General features: G+C 42.9%; 1 protein-coding gene across 1 annotated transcript in view; it reads left to right on the forward strand.

The window, feature by feature from the left end:
- The window catches only part of msh4 (mutS homolog 4), a 188,335-nt gene that overhangs the window by 44,182 nt on the left and 122,620 nt on the right, over window positions 1-21,533 (forward strand). The window contains exon 3 of the mRNA XM_059983705.1: window positions 769-884. Within this exon, the coding sequence (XP_059839688.1) occupies window positions 769-884 (116 nt within the window). The remainder of the gene's footprint in view (window positions 1-768; window positions 885-21,533) is intronic.

The following is a 21,533-nucleotide window of genomic DNA, read 5'->3' on the forward strand; positions in this document are numbered from 1 at the left end:
GAGGTTCCCAACATTTTTTTATGCCATGGACTCCTTCCATTAACCAAGAGTTCTTGGACCCCAGGTTGAGAACCTGTGGTCTAAAAGAAGGAGGGAAAATTGGTCAGATTTGGGTGGAATTTCAATTGCCAGGGCCTTAAAATTTGGGTCAGAGTCTAGGAGCAGTTAAGATGAGGGAATGGATATGAGAATTGGTGATACCAAAATTTCAAAGAGCTGTGGGTGCTGCAGTAGCATAACGATTAGTACTATTGCAGCTCGGGGTTTCAGAGCTGAGCATTCAACCCTGGTGGTCTCTGTATATCCTCACTGTGGAATCCGTGAGTTTTCTCCAGGTGTTCCCATTTCCTCCCGTTGTCCAAAGACGTACAGGGTGGGTAGCTTAATTTGTTGTGGTAAATTGTTACAAGATTGGGCTAGGGTTCAATCAGGGCTGTTGGAGCGGTGTGACTCAAAGAGCCGTAAGAGCCTATTCCACATTATATCTCTAAATAAAATAATCTTGGCTATGTTGCTGGAAGATGGCTGTAGGAGGAAAATTTGACATCTGGTAATCTATGGTTAAGGTTATTTGGATGCACTGGAATTAACACACAGATCTCAATGCTGATTATACATTTAAGATTATATCATGTCTGAAACATTAAACATATTTGTTATTCTAAGCTTAATGGAAACTTTGTCGGGATTCACAAGGGGTTGTACAAAGAATGAAATTTGTCAATTTTTTCCAACTGTAGTAGAATGTTTTCTTTCTCTTTCCCACAGAATGTCGTTCTCAGTACTGTTCAGAGGAAGTACTTTAACGAAACAAAAGGGTTGGAGTACATTGAACAGCTCTGCACGCCTGAATTCAGCACTGTGCTCATGGAAGTTCAGATGAAGTATGGAATGAAGTTCCGTGTTTAAATCATTTGAACCTTGAAGTGTTATTGTTGGATATTTTTTAACAAAAAAAATTACCATCTCAGGTTGTTCTAAAATGATAAGAGGCATAGATCAAGTGGACAGCCAGAGAGTTTTTGCTGGGGTAGTAATACGAGGACATCATTTCAAGTTGATTGGAGGAAAATGTGGAGGAGGGGATGTCAGAGGTAAGTTTTTTGCACAGGTGGTGATGTGTGTCACTTGACAGGAGTGGTGCTAGAGGCAGATCCATTAGAGACCTTTAGAAACTCTTGGATTGGCATGATAGAAAAACCCTTAGATAGACATGGATGATAAAAAGTGGTGGGTTATGTAGAAGGAAAGGGTTAAATTGATCTTAGAGTAGATTATTAGGTTGGCACAGTATTGTGGGCCGAAGGTCCTGTACTGTGCTGTTATGTTCTATGTTCCAAGCTGTTCTATAGCATTTAACAATGTAGGAATTCCAACTGCATACATCAGGCTACACAAGGAGCAATGGAATAGCTGTTAGAAAATAAATTGTGATATTAATGGAGGTTGAGGGATGGAGGAAGAGTTAAACATAGAAAACATACAGCACAATACAGGCTCTTTAGCCCACAAAGCTGTGCCGAACATGTCCCTACCTTAGAACTACTTAGACTTTACCCATAGCCCTCTATTTTTCTAAGCTCCAGGTAGCCAACCAGGAGTCTCTTAAAAGACCCTATCATTTTGCCTCTATCACCGCTGCCAGCAGCCCATTCCATGCACTCACCACTCCCTGCATAAAAAAACAAAAAACCTACCCCTGACATCTCCTCTGTACCTTCTTCCGAGCACCTTAAAACTATGCCCTCTCATGCTAGCCATTTCAGCCGTAGGGAAAAGTCTCTGACTATCCTCATGATCAATGCCTCTCATTATCTTGTACATTATCTTAACTATGAATACTGGGGTGAGATATTTATGATTTTGTTAGTCTTTCTCCTGCTTTATATCTCCAAGGCACTGGAACACTTGGAATTCCACCAAAGTTAACAGTGAGTACAGAAAAACAATGCTGAGAGAACTCAGTGGGTCAAACAACATCTGCAGAGACAAAAGATGAAAGTTCATATTTTCTGTTGAGGTCTTTTATCAAAATTGATGGGAAAGAGGAAGGATTGCTGTAGAGCAGCACAGTGATGGGTGTTGGGGTAGGCCATGGGATAAAGGCTGATGAGGGGGTGATGAACAAATGGAACTAGGTGAGTGGGGGAGATGGAGGGCAGAGAGAGAGGAACTAAGGGAGAAGAAAACCTGATGGACAGATGACTGTGTGTGGAAAGAGAGCACCAGTGTGTGGGTTACCTGAAATTGGAACATTTATTGTTCGTTGCATTAAGCAGTAAGCTTCACAAGGGAAATATGAGATATTGTTCTTCCAATTTGTACTTGACCCCTCTGTAGAAGTGGTTGCAAAGAACAGACCAGGCAATGGTGGGATCAGCAAGGATACTTAAAATGATGTGCAACTTGAAGCTTGAGTTGGCTGTTGTGGCAGAGAGTAAAGGCTCATTAAAATAGTTGTCCAGAATATGTATAATTTCACCACTGAAAAGGAAATCATATCATGAACATTAAACACAGTAAACCAGGTTGGAAGAAGTGCAGATCAGAATCAGAATCAAAGTTCAAAGTAAATTTAATATCGAAGTACATATATGTCAGAATTACAATCAGATTTAATGTCACTAGCATTTATCGTGAAATTTGTTTTGCGGAAGTACATTACGATAAATTAGAAAAAAATGTCGATAAAGTCGATTTGGAGATTCAAACAAGAGGACATGAGTTGAGAGTTGGGGGCAAAAGTTTAAGGGTAACACGAGGGGGAATTTCTTTACTCAGAGAGTGGTAGCTGTGTGGAATGAGCTTCCAGTAGAAGTGGTAGAGGCAGGTTCGGTATTGTCATTTAAAGTAAAATTGGATAGGTATGTGGACAGTAAAGGAATGGAGGGTTATGGGCTGAGTGCAGGTCAGTGGGACTAGGTGAGAGTAAGCGTTCCGCACCGACTAGAAGGGCCTGATGACCTGTTTCTGTGCTGTAATTGTTATATGGTTAAATTATAATAAGAAAAGTATATAAAATAAATAAGTAGTCTAAAAAGAGAGCAAAAAAATTGAGGGTCATGTCATGGGTTCATTGTCCATTTTGGGGAAAGATGCTGTTCCTAAAGCGTTGAGTGTGTGTGTATGTGTGTATGTCCTCCCTGATGGTAGCAATGAGAAGAGGGCATGCCCTGGGTGAGGAATGTCACCATATACTCCTCTGTGATTCACTTTCTGAGAATCAGAATTGGCTTGTTGGAACTGATATGTTATGAAATTTGTTGCTTTGTGGCAGCAGTACAGTGTAAGACATTAAAAATTACTGGTGAAAGATTGGTGAAAGAGGTACAGGGCTGGAGAAGGGAGTATCTGATAGGAGAGGAATTGAATTGACAATTTCTTTTTTTCACATAGAGGAGTAAAAATCTTTACGTTACTTCTCCATCTGAATGTGCAAGGTGCAAATTAGTAATGTGTAATAAGTAGTATAGCAAATAGAATATTATTTGTAATAATTCAATAAGAGTGCAACAGAGTCAATATAGCTTAGAAATACTCAGTATAGCTCAGCATGCATTAATCAGTCTGATGGCCCGGTGGAAGAAGCTGTCCAGGAGCCTGTTAGTCCTGACTTTAATGCTGCGGTACCATTTCCCAGATGGGAGCAGTTGGAACAGTTTGTGGTTGGGGTGGCTTGGGTCCCCAGTGATCCTTCAGTCCCTTTTTACACAACTGTCTTTGTAAATGTCCTGAATAGTAGGAAGTTCACATCCACAGATTTACTGGGCTGTCCACACCACTCTCTGCAGAGACCTGCAATTGAGGAAATTACAGTGATGCAGCCAGTCAGGATGCTCTCAATTGTGCCTCTGTAGAAAGTTCTTAGGACCTGGGGACTCATGCCGAACTTCTTCAACCATCTGAGGTGAAAGAGGGCTTTGTGCTTTTTTCACCACACAGCTGATATGTACAGACCAAGTTAGGTCCTCAGGTGATGTGTATACTGAGGAACTTGAAGCTGTTCACCCTCTCAACCCCAGATCCATTGATGTCAGTAGGAGTTAGCCTGTCTCCATTCCTCCTGTAGTCCAAAACCAGCTTCTTTGTTTTTGCAACATTGAGGGAGAGGTTGTTTTCTTGAAAAGCTGTGTCAGGGTGATGACTTCTTCTTTGTGGCTGCCTTGTTATTATCTGAGATTAGGCCAATCAATGTAGTATCATCTGCAAATTTAATTAGCAGATTGCTGTGGGTGGCGACACAGTCATTGGTATAGAGAGAGTAAAGGAGGGGGTTAGGATACAGCCATGGGGAGCTCCTGTGTTGAAGGTCAGAGGGGCAGAGGTGAGGGAGTCCACTCTTATCACCTGCCAGTGATCTGACAGGAAGTCCAGGATCCAGCTACACAAGGTAGGGTGAAGGCAGAACTCTGAACTTCTTGTCAAGCCTGGAGGGAATTATCATGTTGAATGCTGAACTGTAGTCCAAGAACAGCATTCTCACATAAGTGTCCTTGTTCTCCAGATGTGTAAAGATGGTATGCAGAGCTGTAGCTATTGTATCTTCTGTTGATCAGTGGTGTTGGTATGTGAATTGTAGGGGGTCCAGTGTGGGTGGTAGCGAGCTGCAGATGTAGTCCTTGACCAGCCTCTCAGAGCATTTGCTTATTATTGAGGTGAGTGCAACTTGACGTCAGTCATTCAGACATGTTACAATAGACAATAGGTGCAGAAGTAGACCATTCGGCCCCTCGAGTCTGCACCGCCATTCTGAGATCATGGCTGATCATTCACTATCAATACCCAGTCCCTGCCTTGTCCCCATATCCCTTGATTCCCCTATCCATCAGATATCTATCCAGCTCCTTTTTGAAAGCATCCAGAGAATTGGCCTCCACCATCTTCCGAGGCAGTGCATTCCACACCTCCACAACTTTCTGGGAGAAGAAGCTCTTCCTCAACTCTGTTTTAAATAACTGACCTCTTATTCTCAATCCATGCCCTCTGGTACTGGACTCTCCCAACATCTGGAACATATTTCCTGCCTCAATCCTATCAAATCCTTTAATTATCTTAAACGTTTCAATCAGATCCCCTCTCAATCTCCTCGATTCCAGCGTGTACAAGCCCAATCTCTCCAATCTCTCTGCGTAAGACAGCCCTGCCATCCCAGGAATCAACCTAGTGAATCTACGCTGCACTTCCTCAATTGCCGGAATGTCCTTCCTTAAACCTGGAGACCAAAACTGTACACAATATTCCAGGTGTGGTCTCACCAGGGCCCTGTACAAATGCAAAAGAACATCCTTGCTCTTGTATTCAATTCCCCTTGTAACAAAGGCCAACATTCCATTTGCCCTCTTCACTGCCTGTTGCACTTGCTCATTCACCTTCATTGACTGATGAACTAGGACTCCTAGGTCTCTTTGCATTTCTCCCTTACCTAACTCGACACCGTTCAGACAATACTCTGCCCTCTTGTTCCAGCTTCCAAAGTGGATAACTTCACGTTTATTCACATTGAATGACATCTGCCAAGTATCTGCCCACTCACTCAGCCTATCCAAGTCTCCCTGTATTCTCCTAAGGTCCTCTTCGCATGTCACACTGCCACCCAGTTTAGTATCGTCAGCAAACTTGCTGATATAGTTTTCAATGCCCTCATCTAAATCATTGACATAAATCGTAAAGAGCTGTGGTCCCAATACAGAGCCCTGTGGTACCCCACTAGTCACCTCCAGCCAGTCTGAGAAACACCCATTCTCTGCTACCCTTTGCTTTCTATCTGCCAACCACTTTTCTATCCATGTTGAAACCCTGCCCCCAATGCCATGAGCTCTGATTTTACTCACCAATCTCCTATGTGGCACCTTATCGAATGCCTTCTGAAAATCTAGGTACACAACATCTACTGGCTTACCCTCGTCTAACATCCTTGTTACACCCTCAAAAAACTCCAACAGATTAGTCAACAGATTAGATTACCTTGGTCTTGTTAGGTACAGGGACAATGGTTGATATTTTGAAGCAGGAAGGCACTCCACACCGGGAGAGGGAGAGATTAAAAATATCTGCAAATACATCAGCCAGTTGTGCTGTGCACATTTTGAGTACCTGCCCTTGGATGCCATCTTGGAAACACCTACGTACTTCGGCCTCAGAGATTACCAAGGCAGCTCTCCTTGGGGGTTCAGTGTTGACAACATCGAACTGAGCATAAAAAAGATTTAGCTCATCTGTGAGAGAGGCAGTGATGTTGGCAGCACCAGTGCTATTAGAACACAGAACACAGAAACACAGAGGCTAGTGTTCTGTGCTTGGTGTCAGACGTGGGAAGTCCGGGCAATTCCCAGCCTCCCAGACGGTCACATCTGCACCAGGTGCATCGAGCTGCAGCTCCTTAGGGGCCGCGTTAGGTAACTGAAGATGCAGCTCGATGTCCTTTGTCTAGTCAGGGAGAATGAGGAGGTGATAAAGAGGAGCTATAGGCAGGTAGTCACACCAGGGCCTTGGGAGACAGATAACTGGGTAACAATCAGGAAGGAGAAGGGCTGGAGTCAGAGGCTAGAGAGCATCTTTGTGGGTGTACCCCTTAACAATAATTACTCCTGCTTGAGTACCGTTGGGGGGGGGGGGGACAGTATACCTGGGGGAAGCAACAGTGGTCGCACCACTGGTACAGAGTCTGGCCCTGTGCCTCAGAAGGGTAGGGAAAGGAAGAGGATGGCAGCTGTGATAGGAGACGCTATAGTTAGATGACTTCCAACGGACTGAAAAGCTTGAGCATGTTCATATTAAGGAAGAGGATGTGTTGGGGTTTTTGGAAAGGATCAAGTTGGATAAGTCACTGGGACCAGACGAGATGTACCCCAGGCTACTGTGGGAGGCGAGGGAGCGATTTCTGAGCATCTGGCGATGATCTTTGTATCATCAGTGGGGATGGGTGAGGTTCTGGAGGATTGGAGGGTTGTGGATGTTGTTCCATTATGCAAGAAAGGGAGTAAAGATAGGCCAGTGAGTCTTACTTCAGTGGTTGGTAAGTTGAGGGGAAAGATCCTGAGAGGCAGGATTTATGAACATTCGGAGAGGCATAATATGATTAGGAATAGTCAGCATCGTTTTGTCAAAGGCAGGTCGTGCCTTATGAGCCTGATTGAATTTTTTGAGGATGTGACTAAACACATTGAAGAAGGTAGAGCAGTAGATGTAATGTATATGGATTTCAGCAAGGTATTTCGTAAGGTACCCCATACAAGGCTTATTGAGAAAGTAAGGAGGCATGGGATTCAAGGGGACATTGCCTTGTGGATTTCAGAACTGGCTTGCCTCCAGAAGGCAAAGAGTTGTTGTAGATGGGTCATATTCTGCTTGGAGGTCTGTGACCAGTGGTGTGCCTCAGGAATCTGTTCTGGGACCCTGCTTTTTGTGATTTTTATAAGTAACCTGGATGAAGAAGTGGAGGGATGGTTAGTTAATCTGCTGATGACACAAAGTTTGGTGGTACTGTGGATAGTGTGGAGGACTGTCGGAGGTTACAGTGGGACATTGATAGGATGCAAAACTGGGCTGAGAAGTGGCAGATGGAGCTCAACACAGAAAAGTGTGAGGTGGTTCATTTTGGTATGTCAAATATGATGGCAGAGTATTAATGGTAAGGCTCTTGAGAATGTGGAAGATCAGAGGGGTCTTGGGGTCTGAGTCCATAGGACACTCAAAGCAGCTGCGCAGGTTGACTCTGTGATTAAAAGAGCACACGGTGCATTGTCCTTCATCAATCATGGGATTGAGTTTAGTAGCGAGAGGTAATGGACCCTGATCAGACCCCACTTGGAGTACTGTGCTTAGTTCTGGTCGCCTCACTATAGGGAGGATGTGGAAACCACAGAAAGGGTGCAGAAGAGATTTACAAGGATGTCGCCTAGATTGGGGAGTATGCCTTATGAGAATAGGTTGAGTGAACTCGGCCTTTTTTTCCTTGGAGTGTCGCAGAATGAGAGGTGACCTAATGGAGATGTATAAAATGATGAGTGGCATTGATTGTGTGTTATGGTTGGGTCTGAAGACTGCATTCTGGTTCTTGATCCAGTCCGCAGACTCCGGACTCCGGGTCCTTCGACCGCCCCTCGTTTCGCCTTGAACTCAAATAGTCACACCTAAGGATCATCTTAGCTTGGTTGGGCTCAAGGAGGTGCACCTGATGCCTATCGGTTGGCTGTGAATATAAGGGGCTCTGGGATTGAGTATAGTGGGGGGGTTGTCCTGTCTGTCCCGGCTTGGAATAACACCGTTAATGACGAGTTCTGTGATTGAGTTATGCACTGGGCTGCTCTGTAGCCCGCCCAAGTCTACCGGCCTCAGTGAGTCTTGAAGTCACCCTGGACCGAGCTCCCTTCCTACCCCCTGCCTCCGTCGGGTGAGCCAGACCAGATTGCCATTGCCCGGCAGAGGACTCTGCCCCTTCCTATCCCTCCCTGCGACCTGCCCAGGCCTGTGTCCTGCCTGGGAGGTCCGGGTCCTGCCCAGGAATTCTGCGGCCTACCCAGAGGACTCTGCCCCTTCCTATCACTCACCTCTGATGAGTTGTGCCCCACGACCTGCCCAGGCCCTTCTGTCCTGCCTGGGAAGTCCGGGCCCTGCCCAGGAGTTCTGCAGCCCAACCAGGGGGCTATCTTCCCAGTATTCCTAGTCCCAAGAACCCATCCTGAAGCCAAGCCCTAAGACCTCAGCCTCCAGCCAAGCCTCGAGACCCCTGCATTTGGGTCCAGTCTCACGTCCCTTATGACATTGTGTAGATAGTCAGAGGCTTTTCCCCAGGGCTGTAATGGCTAGCATGTTCTAAGGTGCTTGGAAGTAGGTACAGAGGAGATATTAGGGGTAAGTTTGTTATGCTGAGTGCGTGGACCCTAGGTAATTTCTAAGGTAAGGACATGTTCGACACAGCTTTGTAGGCTGAGTTGTCTGTATTATGCTGTAGGTTTTTTATGTTTCTAACCACCCTTTGCCTTCTGTGGGCGAGCCAACTTTGGATCCACAAAGCAAGGTCTCCTTGGATTCCATGCCTTCTTACTTTCTGATGGAGCTTTGCATGGGGAACCTTATCATTTTCATTTTAAATCTTTTTTATTAATTATTATTGATTAACCAAAAAAGGTACATTAAGTCAATGTGTCATTATGTACAATAAAGAATTAAATTAGCAAATAACTGATTAACCCTTATCAAGTGCTTTACTGAAATCTATATACACTACATCCATTGCTCTACCTTCATCAATGTGTTTTGTTACATCCTCAAAGAATTCAGTCAGGCTTGTAAGGCACGACCTAACCTTGACAAAGCCATACTGACTGTTCCTAATCAGATTATGTCTCTCCAAATGCTCATAAATCCTGCCTTTCAGGATTTTCTCCAACAACTTGCCCACCATTGAAGTCACCTCACTGATTTATAATTTCCTGGGTTATCTCTACTCCCTTTCTTGAACAAAGGAACAACATTTGCAACCTTCTAATCCTCTGGTACTTCTTTTGTTCCTGTTGATAATGCAAAGGTCATTGCAAGAGGTTCAGCAATCTCGTTGCTTCCCACAGTAGCCTAGGGTATATTTCATCTGGTCTTGATAACTTACCTAACTTAATGCTTTTAAGAAGCTCCAGCACATCCTCTTTCTTAATGTTTATATGCTCAAGCATTTCAGTCTGCTGTAAGTCATCCCCACAACTGCCAAGCTCTTTCCCCCGTTGAATACTGAAGCAAAGTATTCATTAAGTACCTCCGCTACTTCCTCCAATTCCATGCACATGTTTCCACTATCACAGCTGATTGTTCCTATTCTCACACAGGTCATCCTCTTGCTCTTCACATATTTATAGAATGCCTTGGGGTTTTCCTTAATCCTGCTCACCAAGGCCTTCTCATGGCTCCTGCTGGCTCTCCTAATTCCATTCTTAAGCTCCTTCAAAGCAACCTTGTAATTTTCTAGAGCTCTAGTTTCTTTAACCTTCCTCCTTAACTAGATTTTCACCAAGGCCTTGTTAAGAAACATTAAGAAAGAGGATGTGCTGGAGCTTCTTAAAAGCATTAATTTAGGTAAGTTACCAGGACCGGATGAAGTATACCCCAGGCTACTGTGGGAAGCGACGAGATTGCTGAGCCTCTTGCAATGACCTTTGCGTCATCAATAGGAATGAGAGAAGTACCAGAGGATTAGAAGGTTGCAAATGTTGTTCCTTTGTTCAAGAAAGGGAGTAGAGATAACCCAGGAAATTATAAATCAGTGAGGTGACTTCAATGGTGGGCAAGTTGTTGGAGAAGATCCTGAAAGGCAGGATTTATGAGCATTTGGGGAGACATCATTTGATTAGAGATAGTCAGCACGGCTTTGTCAAGGTTAGGTAGTGCCTTACAAGCCTGACTGAATTCTTTGAGGATGTAACAAAACACATTGATGAAGGTAGAGCAATAAATGTAGTGTATATGGATTTCAGTAAAGCATTTGATAAGGGTTAATCAGTTATTTGCTAATTTATTCACTAAATATTCACCAAGTATTCACTAAGGAGAAGGATATTGAATTGTGTAAGGTAAGGGAAACAAGTAGGGAAGTTATGGAAACTATGACGATTTGAGAGGAGGAAGTACTGGTGCTTTTAGAAATATAAAAGTGGATAAATCTCTGGGTCCTGACAGGATATTGCCTAGGACCTTGAAGTTAGTGTAGAAATAGCAGGGGCTCTGACAGAAATATTTCAAATGTCATTAGAAATGGGGATGGTGCCGGAAGATTGGCATATTGCTCATGTGGTTCCATTGTTTAAAAAGGGTTGTAAGAGTAAACCTAGCAATTATTGGCCTGTAAGTTTGACGTCAGTGGTGGGTAAATTAATGGAAAGTATTCTTAGAGATGTAATATATAATTATCTGGATACACAGGGACTGACTACGAGCAGTCAACATGGATTTGTGCGTGAAAGATCATGTTTGATAGACAGACAGACATACCTTATTGATCCTGAGGGAAATTGACAAATCTTACTGAATCTTTTGAAGAGGTTACTAGGAAAGTTGATGAGGGTAAAGCAGTGGATGTTGTCTATATGGACTTCAGTAAGGCCTTTGACAAGGTTCCACATGGAAAGTTAGTTAGGAAGGTTCAATCGTTAGGTATTAATATTGAAACAGTAAAATTGATTCAACAGTGGCTGGATGGGAGATGCCAGAGAGTAGTGGTGGATAACTTTTTGTCATTTTGGAGGCTGGTGACTCAAGGATCTGTACTGGGTCCAATGTTGTTTGTCAAATACATTAATGATCTGGATGATGGGGTGGTAAATTGGATTAGTAAGTATGCAGCTGATACAAAGATGGGTGGAGTTGTGGATAATGAAGTAGATTTTCAAAGCTTGCAGAGAGATTTAGGCCAGTTGGAAGAGTGGGCTGAAAGATGGCAGATGGAGTTTAATGTTGATAAGTGTGAGGTGCTACATCTTGGTAGGACTAATCAAAATAGGACCTACATGGTAAATGGTAGGGCATTGAGGAATGCAGTAGAACAGAGTGATCTTGGAATAACGGTGCATAGTTCCCTAAAGGTGGAATCTCATGTGGATAGGGTGGTGAAGAAAGCCTTTGGTATGCTGGCCTTTATAAATCAGAGCATTGAGTATAGGAGTTGGGATGTAATGATAAAGTTGTACAAGGCATTAGTGAGGCCAAATTTGGAGTATTGTGTACAGTTCTGGTCACTGAATTATAGGAAAGATGTCAACAGAATAGAGAGAGTACAGAGGAGATTTACTAGAACGTTACCTGGGTTTCAGCACCTAAGTTACAAAGAAAGGTTGAACAAGTTAGGTCTTTATTCTTTGGAGCATGGAAGGCTGAGGGGGGACGATAGAGGTATTTAAAATTATGAGGGGCATAGATAGAGTTGACGTGGATAGGCTTTTTCCATTGAGAGTAGGGGAGATTCAAACAAGAGGACATGAGTTGAGAGTTAGGGGGCAAAAGTTTAAGGGTAACATAAGGGAGGATTTCTTTACTCAGAGTGTGGTAGCTGTGTGGAAAGAGCTTCCAGTAGAAGTGGTAGAGGCAGGTTTGATATTGTCATTTAAAGTAAAATTGAATAGGTATATGGACAGGAAAGGAATGGAGGGTTATGTGCTGAGTGCGGGCCAGTGGGACTAGGTGAGAGTAAGCGTTTGGCACGGACTAGGAGTGCCAAGATGGCCTGTTTCCGTGCTGTAATTGTTAGATGGTTATAAACCCCTTGTGCTAAGGAGATGCCAATCAATATTGGGAAAGTTGCAATCTCCCATCACAGCAACCCAATTACTAGCTTTGAAGTCTGCTGTGGTGTGCACACCTTGCCATAAGCAGCATGTTGTCGGTGGAGAGTTGTGTCTGATCTTGTCCCTGTATTGTCGTTCGCTGCCTTGTTGACCTTGCATAGATTGTAGCTGCATTTCTTGAGTTCCTGGTGGCTATCGGCAGGGAAGGATCTGTCTCGCACGGTGAATGCAGTGTGCATGGAACTGTTTCTGGTGTGAATAGACCCTGACTATTTGTGGGGAACAACATCCTCGATGTACTTCTGGATGAAGCTTGTGACCTCCTCCCTGAACTCTGAGACATCCTCATCATGATGGACATTCTAGTTGACTTCATCAAAGCAGTCTTGTAGCATGGAGACTGACTGGTCAGACTAACAGTGGATGGTTTTTAACTATGGGCGCCTCTTGTTTCAGCTTTTGCCTGTGCACGGGCAGAAGCAGGATGGAGGAGAGCTCAGACTTCCCAAGCAGTGGATGGAGGAGTGCTTTGTAAGATTTTGGAAGGGAGAGTAGCAGTGGTCGAGTATGCTATCTCCCCATGTGCTCATCTGGATGTGTTGATCAAACTTCAGAGAGACTTTAGTCAGCGATGCTTGAATAAAGTCTGGCGATGATGAAAGCAGTCTCTGTGTATAGTCTCCAGGGTTTTTGGTTTTGTACTGTTGCTTGAGAGCCAGGTCAGTATCAGCCTGGGGGCAGGGAATGTACACAGCTGAGATGAAAACAGCCGTGAAATTTAAGCCTCCAGAAAGGTCTACACAGCAGCACAAGGTACTCCAGATCTGGGGAGTGAAAGGATTTGAGGGCATGGTGAAGGAGAGGGCATTACGGGAAGTTTGAGAAATCGATGTTCCTGCCATCAGGTTGGAGGCTACCCAGATGAAATATAAGGCCTTGCTCCTCCAACCCGAGTGTTGCCTCTTCACAACTGTAGAGGAGGCCATGGACTGACATGTCGGAGTGGGAATGGGAAGTGGAATTAAGATGGGTGGCCACTGGGAGATCCCACTTCTTCTGGTGGATGGAGCATAGGTGCTTGGTGAAGCGGTCTCCCAATCTGTATATCGGATCACCAATATACAGGAGGTCACACTTGTATCAAGATTAAGAGCGTGTGAAGTGTCATGGATGTAGATAGAAAGGGACTGAATTGAGGGATAAAATTGAGATGAGGTATGTAGATATAAATTCAGTGGGGCAGTAACAAGCATAAACAATGGGCCTGGTAATGCCCCTCCTTCATTACACCCCATTCCCATTTCCCTCTCATCTTACCTCCTTACCTGCCTATCACCTCCCTCCCTCTGGTGCTCCTCTCCCTTTTCCTTTTCCCATGGCCTTCTGTCCTCTCCTATCAGATTCCCCCTTCTCCAGCCCTGTATATCTTTCACCAATCAACTTCACAGCTCTTTACTTCATCCTCAGCCCCCTCCCCCACCTGTTTCACCTTTCATTTTGTAGTTCTTCCTCCCGTCTCCCCACTTCCTTATTCTGACTCCTGATCTTTTCTTTCCAGTCCTGATGAAAGATCTTGTCCCGAAATGTCGACTGTACTTGTTCCATAGGTGCTGCATGGCTTGCTGAGTTCCTCTAGCATTTTGTATGTGTTACAAGGAATATTGAAGTAGTGTTCAGGGATTCCTGGACCATTGAGAAATCTAACTGCGGAGGGTAAGAAGCTGTTCCTAAAATGTAGAGTATGAGTTCATCAAGCTTCTCCCTGATGGTGGTGTTGAGAAGAGGGTATTCTCTGGATGATGATGCTTCTTGATGATGGATGTTGCCTTCATAAGGCATCAACATTTGAAGATGTCCTTGTTGGTAGGTAACTTATTTCTGTAATGGAGCTTTCTATATATACAATACCCTGCAGCTCCTTTCAGTTTTGTGATTTGGAGCCTCAATACCAGACCATGATGTAACCAGTCAGAATGCTCTCCACAGTGCATCTGTAGAAATTTGCTAGATTCTTTGGTGACATATCAAATCTCCTCAAACTCCTAATGAATTATAGCTGCTAGCATGCCTTCATCATGATTGCATCAGTGTTGGGCCCAGGACTGATCCTCTGAGACTTTGATACCCCAGGAACTTGAAGCTGCTCACCCTTTCCAAGTTTAATGTAGTCTACCCTGTCTACATCCCTCATTCATAGGTTTCAATAAGTACATTTAATGTCAGAGAAATATATACAATAGACATCCAGAAATTCTTTTTCTTTGCAAACATCCACAAAAACAGAGGAGTACCCCAAAGAATGAATGATGTTAAACGTGAGTACCCCAAAGGCACTCCCAATTTCCCCCTCCCACTCAGAAGCAGCAGCAAAACATTCCCCCTCCCCACCAGGAAAAAAGTATCAGTGTCCCCAGTGAGCACTCAAGTGTGCAGCAAAGCATCAATAAAGACACAGACTTGCAGTACCCATAAGACTACTTGTTCGCTCAGTAATTTAACATACCATAGGCCCTCTCTTCTTAATAGGTGAAAAAGAGGTGTCCCTGTTTCACAGCGAGAGGGAGATTTAACAAAGAAATCACTGATTTATGATGTTAAAAATCTGTTGCATCGCTTTTTCCGAGCTCTGTGCCCAGAGAGTCGGCCCTGGAGCTCAGGTCTGTGGACACACAGCCCACGGCAGCTAACCTGCTGTTCCCAATGTTTCATGTTCTCCCCCAACGCTCTAGTCAGGGGTATGGGCTTTGAACTAGCTTGCCTCCAGAGCCACAAAAATCTGGCACCCCGAAGATCTGCTAGTCTTCCAGGCTTGAGTCCTTGGGATATCAAAAAGTGGCTGATCGTGAGGCCCTGAGAGTGGGTCCCATTCCTGCAAATAACTGAAGTCAGCGTGTAACTGCTGGTCAGGGTCTTCAAAAGAACCTTGAAAAGGGAAAAAAGAGATAACAAAGATAGAATTAGAGCTGTTTCCAAAGATGCAAGCAAAAGAGTCGTCGTTCAGCACCATCATTACTTCACTCCGCCCCCATTATTTTATATACCTCAATCATGAGTTCTCTTAAAATCCTCCAATCCAGGGAAAATAGACTTAGCATCTCTAGTTTCTCCTCAAATTTGAAACACTCCATCCCACACAATATCCTGGTGAATCTCTTGCACACCATCCCCAGCACATCTTACCGATAGTGTGCTTATCAGAACGACATACAGTACTCAGCTAAGGTTTTATGAAATTGGAGTGTAGTGTATTCTCCCTAGTCTTGTAATTAATGCTCTGACCAACAAAGGCCTGTACACCATATTCTTAACCATGTTATCTACCTGTGGTGCCAATGTCATGGACATTTGGACTTGCACATAAGGCCCTGCTAGTCACAGGGTATGTATGTCATAGCCTCAGTAGAACTTCCAAAATGCATTATTTACATCAATAGCAAGAAGGATTAGGTCCTGAAAGAGGGAATATAGGAAACTAGGTAGAATGCTGAAAAACAGGAACTCAAGGGTAGTAATCTCTGGATTGCTGCTTGTAGGAGCCACATAGCTATGTTCTTTCTGTATTGTATTGTCTGTTGCGTGTTTATTGTGGGTAACTTGTCATGTGGGTTTGGGCATGGTGTAGTTATGTATTCATACATTGTCTTAGTTGGTTAGTCTAGTTGAGAAGGATTGAGCTGGGATCGATTATTTTTTGTTGACCGCTAATGGAACACTTAATTAATTATATTTAATTATGCTAATTTGAATACCAGTTATTCTTATTTTGTTATATTGCTGCTTTAGTTTCATTAGTTTTTTTTAATCACTACAAGATTGTTCGTCTTTGGTGGTTTCATAATAAAGGATTCAACGTAATTTTTCAACTTGGAGCTCAGTTATTTGGAAGCGCGTCATACAGTGTCAACCCCCATGCTCAGTCTGTCAGTAGTTTTGGTTTCTTTTCAAGTAACCACTCCATTTTCTCAACAAAAAAATGATTATACCAAACGAACACCAGTCTTTGGCAAGGGGTTGCCTTAAACCTTTAGGTGAAGCTGGAGCAGCTTGTAGGATCTGTGACCTTTTTTTCATTTGTGCTGTGTATTTGTAATTTGAACACAGTTTTGAATGGCCTGCACTGCCTGTCCATTGTAGACTGTTGCTCAATTGTGTGGTATTTGGCTGGGAGTTCCTCACTTTGTTTTATTGAAATGCTGAAATATTCTTAGAGACTGTTACAATGCCATGAAAGAAGTGCAGTACAAATTGCCCTATATGCTTAAGGATAAATGGAGAACAGTGATCTGTGAACTGCAAGAAAGGCACAACTGTGAGACTACTTTTACTGACATTGTAAACTTTATTGAAAGGCAAGTAAAGATTGCAACAGACCCGGTATTTCGGAATATACAGGATGCTCCATCACCTGCAATAAGCAAAGGTGTGAATAAAACTAAGCCACAACTTTGTTCTGAAGCTAACAGAAGTAGATTTGCCATTACTGTGACCACTGTGAGAAGTCAAGCTAAAACTGAACCTGGAACTAATAAGACCATAAGACATAGGAGCAGAATTCGGCCATCAGTGAGTACAGACACAGAGCCATCAAATGTTCCTCGTATGATAACCCTTTCATTCCTGGAATCATCCTTGTAAATCTCCTCTGGACCCTCTCCAATGCCAGCTCATCTTTTCTAAGATGAGTGGCCCAAAACTGTTTACAATACTCAAGGTGAGGCCTCACCAGTGCCTTATAGAGCCTCAGCATGACATCCTTGCTCTTGTATTCGAGACCTCTTGAAATGAATACTAACATTGCAAGACTGATTCTATCTGAAAGTTAACCTTTAGGGTGTTCTGCACAGGGACTGCCAACTCCCTTTGCATCTCAGATTTTTGGATTTTTTTCCTCGTTTAGAAAATAGTCGGCACATTTATTTCTACTACCGAAGTGGTAGAGAAGTGGTCTCATCAGCCAAAAGGATTTGTCTATTCTGTGAGGGTGAACATAAATCAGATTCATACCCTGAGCTGGAGAAAAGGACTCATAGTGAGAAGATTGCCTTCCCTAGGGAAAATGGTGTCTGTTTTGGCGCTTTGTGTATAGGACACATCAGCAAGGATTGCAGGAAATGGCTTTTATGCAAGGTATATAGTAGCAAGCATTTCAGCATACTTCATATTCACTCCAACGAAAAGGGTGCAGAATCAAAACAAGCTGTGAATACAGACCTGGCAGAGAGTAGTGCCCTGATATCTAATAGCTTAATTGGCGATTGTGATTGTAAATTTCCCATAATTCCAGTGGAAGTGAAGTCTAAGAATGAGTAACAAGACAGTGGTTACTTATGCTTTCCTAGATCAAGGAAGTACAGTAGTGTTCTACACAGAGAGCGTAATGAACACGCTCAACCTCACAGGAAACCTCTTGTACCTTCCAAGAAGACCACAGCCTTGTTGTAGAGTTTAGAGGCTTGTGTGCCTCAGTCCTATATGTGCCTCAGTCCACACCAGGAGAGCTGTGTTGGCTGGAATCAGGGCTTTGTGCTTTGGCACTTTGTAAGGTCACCCATGCTAAACAGGGCAAAATGTAGAGGGGATACTAGGAGTGGTCCACCAGGTTCGGGGGTTCAGCTCACAGCCCTGAGTGGTTTAAAAAAAATTGTTATTGACATAACAATGAAGAATCTTTCTATATATGTGCGCATCAGAGATGAAGGACCTTTGTTGCTGCTCTAAACACCAGCAGCATAATGGGAGCCACAACAACAATTTTCTTGTGCACCATGGGTCAAGAGAAGGTCATGAGCAGTCATGTTTCAGGATTGGAAGTGTCTGGCTTAGATGGTGAAAATTACTGTGAACTACCTAACATCGTCCATGGAGGGAACATTCTTCATCACAGGGATATCCAGGGATGGTCTCACCTGAAACATGTCCATTTGCCAGAGGTTGATTTGGAAATTGAGCTGCTGACTGGGACAACTGTGCCTAAAGCATTGGAGCTGTTGCAAGTGATTCGCTGTGTTAATAATGGACCTTATGTAATAAGAACAATGTTGGGTTGGACTGTGAATGGACCACTGAAAGGAGACAATGGTGATGAAAGAGACTGTGCACAGCCAGGGCTGACAGTTAACAATATCTTAGTTTTGAACTTGGATGAACTTTGGTATTGGCAGTTCAAGGCAGACTTCCCTGTATGCAGTCAAGATGAACAACTTGGTTTGTCAAGAGAAGACCACAAATGCTATGAATGGCAACTACCAAATCAGTTTACCTCTGAGAAAGAAGGAGGTTAACATGGCATATAACCATATAACAATTACAGCACGGGAACAGGCCACAGCTGTGGCATACTCATTCAGACTCAAAGATGAATCCCTAAATACAGTCCAGTACACCAATTCAAAACGCTCCTGTAAGCACTTCTGCATCTTCATTGTTCATCACTACTGGTGCCGTAGTCTTCAGTCTCTGCCTATACTCAGGGAGTAGAAATACAGCCAGGTGATCAGACTTTACAAAGTGTGGGGGTGGTATACTATGGTCAGTGCTCTTGGTAGTGTAACAATGGTCCAGTGTGTTGGTTCTCTCTGGTACAACAAATGATTTGTTGCTAATAATTACTTAGAGTCTTTTTCAAGCTGGCCTAGTTAAAATCCCCCAAAATGATGGGGAATGCAGCAGCATGCGCTGTTTCACGCCTCTTGATTATATCAGTTTGTCAAGAGCCTGTTTGTCACTAGCCTGAGGTAGGATGTACACCACTAGCAGAATGATCACTGAAATCTCCTGCAACAGGTAAAGTGGACAATATGGTAGGTCAAATATAATGGCAGAATATAGTATTAATGGTAAGACTCTTGGCAGCGAGGAGGATCAGAGGGATTTTGGGGTCTGAGTTCATAGGACACTCAAAGCTGCTACGCAGGTTGACTCTGTGGTTAAAAAGGCATACGGTGCATCGGTCTTCATCAATCGTGGGATTGGGATTAGAAGCCGAGAGGAAATGTTGCAGCTATATAGGACGCTGTTCAGATCCCACTTGGAGTACTGTGCTCAATTCTGGTTGCCTCGCTACAGGAAAGACGTGGAAACATAGAAAGGGTGCAGAGGAGATCAACAAGGATGTTGCCTGGATTGGGGAGCATGCCTTATGAAAATAAGTTGAGTGAACTCGGTCTTTTCTCCTTGGAGTGACGGAGGATGAGAGGTGACCTGATGGAGGTGTGTAAGATGATGGGAGGCTTTGATTGTGTGGATAGTCAGAGGCTTTTTCCCAGGGCTGTAATAGCTAGCATGAGTTCTAAGGTGCTTGGAAGTAGGTACAGAGGAGATGTCGGGGTAAGTATTTTTATGCTGAGAGTGGTGAGTGCGTGGAATGGGCTGCCGGTGACGGTGGTGATAGGGTCTTTTAAGAGACTCCTGGATAGGTATATGGAGCTCAGAAAAATGGGGGGCTTTGGGAAACCTTAGGTAATTTCTAAGTAAGCACATGTTCGGTACAGCTTTATGAGCCGAAGGGCCTGTATTGTGCTGTAGGTATTCTATGTTCTATGTTTCTATTTGATCATAAGGTGGTGCAGGTCTGGTACAGAACAGCCACATTTGTATAGCACAAGGAATTGATCATGAAACATACTCCACCTCCTCTGCCTTTGAAAGACTGGACAGTATTATCTTAGCCATGTCTTGTGGACTCATCAATCTGTATCACTGGACCCGGAAAGGAGGAGGTTAACCAAGATTCTGTAAAACAAAAGACTCAGTAGCATTTAACATCCCTCTGGTACAGCACTCCAGCTCTGAGATCTTCGGTTTTATTTACCAGAAACTACGTTTGCCAGCAAGATGGTTGGTATTACACTTTTGAAAAAAATTCAGGAAGATCTTGAAAAATGGATGGCATTACCAATAACATTAGTAGGTAGAGTAAATACTATAAAAATGAATATATTCCCTAGATTACAATATTTATTTCAATCATTACCAATACAATTACCCCAGAAGTTTTTTCAAGAGTTAAACAAATATGTGAGGAAATTCCTTTGGAAAGGTAAGATGTCAAGAATATCGTTGGAAAAATTGACATGGAAATTTGATCTAGGAGGACTACAACTTCCAAATTTTAAGAATTATTATAAAGCAAATAAACTTAGATTTATTGCATCTTTTTTCGAGAAAGATAAACCGGCATGGATTAGAATAGAATTAGATAAAATAGGAGAAAATGTACCAGAAGATTTTATATACAAATGGGAATCTAAATGGATACGGGAAAAGAAAGAATCTCCTATATTAAAACATTTGATTGATTTATGGAATAAGATAAATGTTGATGATGAGACAAAAAAATCTTTATTAGCAAAGAGATCTTTAATTCAAAATAGACTTATTCCTTTCACAATGGACAATCAACTTTTATATAATTGGATTCAAAATGGGATTAGATATATAGGGAATTGTTTTGAAGGAGGTATATTAATGTCATTTGATCAATTAAAGAATAAATATAAAATATCAAACAACACTTTATTTTGTTACTTTCAATTAAGGGCTTATTTAAGAGAAAAATTAGGTCAAACAATGTTATTGCCGAAATCTAATGAAATAGAAATTTTAATTCAAAAAGGAAATATCAAAAAATTTATATCTTGCATGTATAACGTGATTCAAAGACAGGTAATTAAACAAGGAGTCCATAAGTCAAGACAAAAATGGGAAAGTGATTTGAATATTAAAATTGAAGAAACAAATTGGTCAAGACTATGTCTTGATAGTATGACAAATACAATAAATGTTCGGTTAAGATTAGTGCTAGTGACCAAAGTCTATTCGAGTTCCAATTTTAAGTAGGGATAGATTTTCTAATCACATTAATATTATGTTACTAACTCTACAGACCTTAGATGTCGTTATGGTTCTCAGCCCTAGCAAAATGAAACAGGAGTATTTGATGGTTCCCCTTGGAGCTGCTTGCATGAATTGCCTTCTTGATGGCATTCCAAAAGTATTTACAGGGACCAGATCTTCCTGGCTCACTGATTGGAGTCATAACCAGATTTAGAATAGAAAATTGGTGATCAAGGCAGATATTGAATCAATGTTTCTGCAGGTTAAAGTGCCAGCAGAAGATACAGATCTGCTGAGATTTCTGTGGTGGTCTGATGGTGACCTCAGCCAAGATATGGTGGACTTTAGAATGGTAGTACATCTCTTTGGAGCTGCTTCATCACTGAGCTGTACCATCTTTACCTTAAGGAAATGCACAGAAGACACTGA

The sequence above is a fragment of the Hypanus sabinus genome, chromosome 11 (genome assembly GCF_030144855.1).
Source record: "Hypanus sabinus isolate sHypSab1 chromosome 11, sHypSab1.hap1, whole genome shotgun sequence".
Taxonomy (NCBI): domain Eukaryota; kingdom Metazoa; phylum Chordata; class Chondrichthyes; order Myliobatiformes; family Dasyatidae; genus Hypanus; species Hypanus sabinus.